Here is a 7,289-nt window from a genome sequence, read left to right as displayed (position 1 = left end):
CTTTTAATAATGTACAGACTTTTAATAATCTACAAATGCTGGTAGATTTTGAAAGACAATTGCATATATTTGGGCCCTTTTAGCTGCTCTATTTCAACTCAGGAGTAAATGAGAGAATTCAGAATCAGGTTATTTTACAAATACATTAAATGATGGAAAATGAATTTAAACACAACACATTGCAGAGGCCTTGAGTAGTTAGATCTTATAGAGCTTTTGGGCTGTATTATACAGCAGAGATCCAAAGTTTATCCTGTGGCCTGTAAGTACAATAGTAAAAAAAAGTACCTCTTTGGAATCCTCAAGAAAAGTCCTAGGAAAGAATGGCTTACACGTGGGTGCATAAGCTGTCAAAAATACTACAACAATTAAATAATGGTAATTGCAGATTTATTGCATAATTTAAGAAAATCTTGCAGGTTTAATATGTAAGAAATAGGAATTATCCTCCAAGCAGCAATATATTAAAATATTTAAACAAAATGAGAGAAAGTGCTATTTATGACATGAAGGCAAACCTCTGTTGGGAAGTTCTGAACAGCCAAAAGCAGCCAGCATATTTTACTTCATTTTCAGATGGCAGGTGTTAAATTGGAACATTTGCATGTGGTCTGGCCACACTCTGCTGTTCCCCTGGGGTGTGCTGCCCTTCCCATAGGAGAGGAGGGAATGCTGTGCCAGCAAGGAGCTCCTGTCTCCCTCCTGTTTCCCTTTCTGGAGCTCCCTGTGAATGGCAGAGCCAGTCTGAGCCTGTAGGAGACAAGGCTTAGCAAGGCTTCACACAGCAGAGTGTGATCTAGTCCCAGGTTTCTTCTATTGGAATGTTCCAAGTGACATCTAATATTTAACCATAATTGAGACATTTAGAGGCAAACATGTCTAGACTAACTGATGTTTTAAAACAGCTACTCTCCCTTTTTCTAGCAGTGTGTCACTGTGAACTGCATGTAGTTAAATAATTAACACCAGATTTTTCTGTTTCATTCAGTATTCTTAACCCATAGGTAAAACTCTTGGCCACAGATTATTCCAGTTAGACTTTGTAAAGGATGACAGTTGTTTTTCACAGGAGCTCACATAATCCCAAAGTCCTTCTTAAACTTTAGAACAGAGAGGATCCCTTCTGCTCAAACTGGAAAGGGTTACCATGCAGCAGTATTTTCTAATTAAAGTACAGAAATAGCAGGTGAAATCCAGTAACCCAAATGTCAGGCTGAAGTAATATGGCAAAATATGATACAATGTAGGCCAAAACATAATATATATCCCTGTACATAATGAGAGTATCCACTAAACATTTTTAGCGTAGGAATAGAAAATAAATTAACAGAGAAAACTTGTGTTTCAGGAAAGAGTGAGTTCAAGGCAGGAGAGGGATAGTTCTAACTCACCACTCTTTAAGTGGGAGGGTTACTAAGCAAAAATGTGTGTTGATAACCCAAAACATGGCCCTGGTCTTTTGTGTGTGTGATTATGGGATCAGGAATTCACAAACGTATCTCTTGGCAGTGCGGCAGACTTCATCCACCCACTTGCCCTGGGCTGCCTGAGACAGGAAGACGCAGTTTTCCCTCTTGCCCCCGTTGGGCTGGGCACGGTCCCAGTTGGAGTAGTGCAGAGCCATGCCATTGACATCCACAAACCTCCCTTCGTGGGCCATGTCGGTGACACCCAGCCAGAGCTCGGAGGCGCCAGGCGCGCTTTTCCTGCCGTAATCGCGAAGGATGTTCGTTTCCTCGTTACTCCTGGGGATGGCCAACGTCCCCCCCTTGGCTATGCAGTCCTCATTGGCCTCATGGAAGTGCTTGGTGCCTTCTGACATGAGGTAGCACTTCTTGTGGGCCTTGGTCCCACGAAGGCACACTGGGAACAGACAGGAGTGCAAGGTCAGTACGAGTCTGGGCTCAGCTTTCAGTAATGGTTCTCCAAATGATAATTTTCCAAAAGCACCTTGCAACTTGAGCAGACAAATCCTTCAGCAAGTGAAAGGCTTTTGACTCCACAGAGTGGGCCTGAAATTTGGAGTAAGGTGAGGCTTACCTGCTGGTAAGATCATGTAGGACCCTGTGTGCAGCCAGCACATCAGTGTGCCTTTGGGAACAAACTGCTGAAATATAACCCAGGCCTGTTCTCAGTGCCCCTTTTACCAAACAGTGCTGCTTTCACACCTTTTCTACCTTATTTCAGCAGTCCTGAAACTGGAATGGAAGAGGTTTGTTTTGTTGGTTATTGGGAAATCTGTATTTGGCTTTATAGTGGAGACAGATCTAAATGTCTTTTAATATTGGTGATATTTAAGTAAAGTAAATTTTTACATCTTATCTAAGCTCAGTTTCCAGCAAGCAAAGGCAGGACAGAAATGTGCTGTATTAAATGTGTCCTGCTCACCAGGAAAATATTGATTTGAAATTTGTAATACACATCTCTGAGTGATTTACTAAAAGTGTAATTCTACCTGTAGAAGATTGCATATTCACCTCCCTTGGAATTTATTTTCTTTCCAGCAAAGTATCCCCCTTCAGACTCTAAATCCAAATGTGGTAAAGTGACTTAAATCTATAAATGCATTGAAAAACTGCACACTTATTACTGAGCTTACAGAACAATCAGGATCTAATTTTCTAAACATTTGAATTTATAAATCTGTTTGCTTTTACTTCTGCTGGGGAAGTCTTGATGTAAAGTCTGAATGGAGCAGAGGGTTAATTTGGCAGCTGCTCTGTCACTGGAGTTGCCTTGCAGAGCTGCTGCTGGGGTTGTTCCAGCCCAAGGTCTGTGGGGGCAGGAACACAGGAGGGAGTCCTTAAAATTTGCCTTCCTGCTCTCCTAATGCAGATTTGTGAAAAACTGACTGATTCTCCCAAGAAAAATAATGATGGCAAGGTGAACCTTCCTCGGTGGAGTGTTTCTTCTGAGCTGAGGAAGGTATCAAAGGCCCGGAATAGACTCCTGTAACAATTAGTTTTAGAATCATGCATGTTATTACTTGCAGACTATTTCATTTATTGCTTAAGCTCATCTTGTACTTATGTACATCTTCTGTCCTGATTTTTTCTATAATCTGTTTCTAATTCCTGCCATCTGTTCTTGTAAAAAAAAAAATTATGTCTCTGATCAATAGGATATGGAAGTCACTTTGGACCACATCTTATGTCTCGAGTTTTTAGTATTTCCAGTTGTAGTATTCACTGCATTCCTTAGCTGCATTTTCAGAGTCATAACTTTCTATTAGGGTTTAACCTTCAAATTTTAACCCTTCCAATGGCCTAAGTAACGAACCTGTTTATTAAATGTGGAACTCTTTAACAAGTTTATATTTATGGGAAAGATTAGAGAGACTTCAGCAATGATAAGAACTGGATGTCTTTAGGGAGGGAGGATATGCTGCAAAATGGTGTGTGGCAGCATTTCACATTTCACCCTGTGTAGAAAGGAGGCCCAGGAAGTTCAAGCAAAAGAAGAAATCAGATTTTTTATGCTGTGTCTTGGAAATGTTCTTAAGCTAAAAATGGAGCTCCCTTTTTCAGTTGTTACAAGGACATTAACAAAGACAGTCAGAGCTAGGAGGGTGATAGGTGTCTTTTTGCCAGATTTGGATTCCAGTTGCACAGTAGTGTGGGTTATAAATTTAGAATAAAGCTCAAAATAAGTTTTGAGGAGAGAAAGTCTCCCAGTTCTGGTTTCATTTCTAAGCCACTGCATGCTTCCTCTCAAGCTCCTTCTGGAAGCAACACAAGAATTACTTTTAAACAAGAGTTACTTGTCTAGCACAGGCTGCCTCTTTTAAGAAACTTCTAAAGCCTTCTTATTAGACATTTGAAAGAAAAATATTTTGTAAAGCCCCAAAAGCTCTATGTAACCCAAGACATAAAACTGAACAACCCAGATATTACCATCCCTAAGGAAAATACATTCTGTTTCATGAGAATGATGTCATTTCCTCAGTAATGTCCTCTTGTACATGTTTAAATGCCAGGTTTTGTGTCAACAGCTGTGAAAAAGCACAACTGTCTAGTAGATGCGTGTGTATTTACCCTTCTTATTTTGTTTGGAAATTTCCATCTGGTTATTTAAATACCTAAAGGGCTGCACGTTGGTCCTGAATATTTCTGAACTCACAGTGGATATAACTTTGAAGTTTTATGGCAACATTCACATTTGAATATACATTCATATCAAAGCTGGGCACTTAACTCACCAACCACCTGAACTCTCAGACCCAGGAACCCTCACTGTGCTGCCTTTGATGACACAAAACTCAGAGCCTGAAGTTGTGCATAGCAAAGACAAAAGTAGATCTTGCTCTCAGTGAAGAATCTCCCCTCACTCCCCAGTAGCTGAGACCTGATTTTACTTGAATGCTTCCTTCAACACTTGTCTGGTAAAGCTATGGCACACCATGGTTTTATGGAGCTGCACTCCTCAGTCATAAAATCCCCTTAAAGGGAGGGGTGGGAGTGAAGAAGAGAGGCAGTGAGAACTTTTGGAAGCCACTGACCAGCAGAAGCTGCTTTACCTGTCTGGAGTGCTTGTATTTCCTTCAGAGCATTTACTTCTCGCCACAATTTGTCAATCTGGGTCTTCAGGTCATCTTTTTCTTACACAAAAAGAATATATAGAAATTAACAAATATACACACATTAAAAAATTTAAAAATTACATGTTAAAATCTGTTTCAAAATATCATTCTGATTTTGCTGCATTGCTGAAATGCTTTTTGATTATTTTTAAAGATTTGTCCTTAATGAAAATATTCCTCTAGGATTTCTATAAAAAACATGAGGAACCTTTACCTTTCCTTCACCTATTTTATAATGGATGTTGCCCTAAAAACTGTTTGAAAATCATGGATTGTTGCAGCTAATCATTATTTAGTGAGTCGTGTCTAATTTACAGAATATGTCCCTTTTTCTTTTGAAACTGTACATTCTGATGAACGGACATGACATACAAAAAATAGCAGGACACAAGTTGTGTTTCTTCAAAGCAATGTTATTTCTGTGAGCATGAAAGTTTCACACAACTCTTGCTTTAGGACAGGGAGGAATGGCAAATAAAACCCAGCCTGACAGTCTGAATGTTGCAGATGTGCTTGCTGAGCTGCAATCTCTACTTCCCAGGATTAGCCTTCCTCTGTCCCTCAGTACAGAGGGGGCCTGGGGGCTTGAGCCACATAAAATCACTCAGAATCAGCATTTTGTAGCACTTTAAAAAGCACCAAGAATATGATGGGACAATAAAAAAAGCTAATTTACACATAACTCAATTTTCATGTCCTCTTTTCCATTTTTTTTTTTTAAATCATCATAATATCTTTTAGGGCTCCCTGCTTCCCCAAGGCAGAATTCTCTGTTCTCCAATCAGTGCTACTCTGTGCTAACAAAAAAAATGTAAAAGCAGCCTGTCCTTAGGACACCTAAGCTTAAAACCCCAGAGATCCCAAAGGAGAAGGAAGTATCTACAAATGTGTGGCTCCAGACCAGCTTGTACAATGGCTTTACCAAAGCCACATTTTTTAAAAATTAAATAGGAGTTTAAATACTTGCAATCAGTGAGCCTCCATCATACCTGCTTTTATTAGAAATACATCTTTAAATTAAATACACAAGCATTTCTAAACAATGTTCTGTAATTTTGTATTTACAGCTTTGTAAATACAAAATGTTCTGTAGTTTTGTATTTACAGTTTGCTGTGGGAACAGATGCTTTATCTTCTGCTAATTCATTGATGTTGATCTGCTAATTAGTTTGACTTGCCATTTCACAGTGCTTTTCATACAAGTGGAGTAATATTCCACAAAGATTAGACAGGCATTCTGTTAAAATTAGGAAATGGTACAAAAATCTGAACAATAACCCTGGAGCCTGAATACTTCTACTTGTTTCCACCATAGACATGAATTTCCATTTTTCTGATCTTAGTCAATATAGCTACATAACTAGGAATGATCAGCCAGAGTCCTCTCTCAGCTGTACCTGTGAGTTCTAAATAACATTAACAGAGGTGAACAGCCAGAACAGAGCAATATATTTGCAACTGTTATACAGCTCTATTTTCATCATTCATTCTGGCACCTTATTTGTGGCTTTGCTAGCTCACATAAAAATATTTAAAAGACAGATATGCTATAGACTCAAGTGTCCTTTATAAATAAACATTTGTGTAATGTTAGTTTCTGGTTCATGCAGTGCTGTTTAAAGTACACAGTAAATTTGCATAGTCTATAAGGTTCTCTCCCTCCTCCCACTTCAGACCCAGTACCTTTCACTCTACGTTTGCTGTGCTTCCTGGCTTTGAACTTGGAAGCCTGGCTGATGGTCTGATCCAGCAGTAGTAAGCTTATGAGTAGAAAAATCATAAGTCCAGTTTGTGCCATGTCTCTTTGAAAGACCCTAGGAAGGAGCTGTAAGAGATTCCCTTTAGCAGCTCTGAGAGAGGCCACCCAGAGCCATCTCAGCAGGGACTGCCTGAGCTCAGCTTTATAAGGTGTGCTGGCAGGCTGGGCTGCACTCCTTGCTTACCAAATGTGTTTAATGCTTGAGCTGGCTGTAGCATAAGACACCCCCTTGTTCTGCCATCCCAACTGAAAGTGCTGTTTCCATTCTGAGCTCAGCTGTCCCAGCCCTGAACACTGCTCTGATTGCCTCACCCGTGAGCTTCACAGCAGAGCCAAAACCTGGGGAGAGCAGATGGGTGCTTGTGCTCTGCCAGCCTCCAGGAGGGGCAGCCAGAGCATTCCCACAAGTGCCAGGGGCTGGCCCAGCACAGCTCTGCCCCAGCCTGGTTAAGTCAGGACATGGGCACCACCTTCCACTGAAGCTCAGCCCAGGATGCTGCTCCCTCAGTAAGTGCAAGCACTGCAACTACAGACCCACACAGAGGAGAAATGCATTAAAAGCACATTATGTGGGGAGTGCTTGTCTTGGTTTATGAAGGGTTAATGAATGCCTGATAGATATGACTGCATTTCTGGTGAGAACAGCAATCAGCAGGGTTTAGTAAGGGGAACAACAGGTAGCTGTGCTCTCCCAAAGGCTCCCAAGTTCTGATTGTAGAGTCAGAGGAAAACACAAGGTGCTTGAAGCAGCACAGTGTCTCCCTAGAGTCTGGAGAACTCTCAGAGTTTGAATCTCTTTCCTTTGCCCTTGGGCTCTGTGGACTTCTATGGGGCTGCCTTTAATTGGGATTGTTGTATGAAGTAGAACCTCTCCCTGATTTTGCTGAACAAATGAAATTGTCCCAAAAATATTCCCATCCATCACACTTTTTCTTTTTTCCTTTTCTTTTT

The 7,289-nt window shown here is 40.6% G+C and overlaps 1 protein-coding gene across 1 annotated transcript; it reads right to left on the bottom strand.

Moving 5' to 3' along the window:
• Window positions 1-1,471: 1,471 nt before the first annotated feature.
• Window positions 1,472-6,377, bottom strand: CLEC3A (C-type lectin domain family 3 member A). Its single transcript, XM_009090586.2, has 3 exons — window positions 6,263-6,377; window positions 4,517-4,597; window positions 1,472-1,863 (listed from the first exon to the last, which is right to left on the bottom strand). Exons 1-3 carry the CDS (start codon window positions 6,375-6,377, stop codon window positions 1,472-1,474), a joined length of 588 nt encoding a protein of 195 aa, XP_009088834.1.
• Window positions 6,378-7,289: the final 912 nt, after the last annotated feature.

This window comes from Serinus canaria, chromosome 11 (genome assembly GCF_022539315.1).
Source record: "Serinus canaria isolate serCan28SL12 chromosome 11, serCan2020, whole genome shotgun sequence".
In the NCBI taxonomy this organism is placed as follows: Eukaryota; Metazoa; Chordata; class Aves; order Passeriformes; family Fringillidae; genus Serinus; species Serinus canaria.
The sequence above is the reverse complement of the archived record's forward strand: the minus strand, read 5'-3'. Positions and strand labels throughout refer to the sequence as shown.

Excerpts from the sequence above, each read along its gene's own strand:
- CLEC3A (XM_009090586.2), bottom strand. The coding sequence starts at position 6,377 with ATGGCACAAACTGGACTTATGATTTTTCTACTCATAAGCTTACTACTG. Across the intron at positions 4,598-6,262 it reads CAGCAAACGTAGAGTGAAAG|AAAAAGATGACCTGAAGACC; the intron begins GTACTGGGTCTG and ends TTTTTGTGTAAG. Across the intron at positions 1,864-4,516 it reads AATACAAGCACTCCAGACAG|TGTGCCTTCGTGGGACCAAG; the intron begins GTAAAGCAGCTT and ends GTCTGTTCCCAG.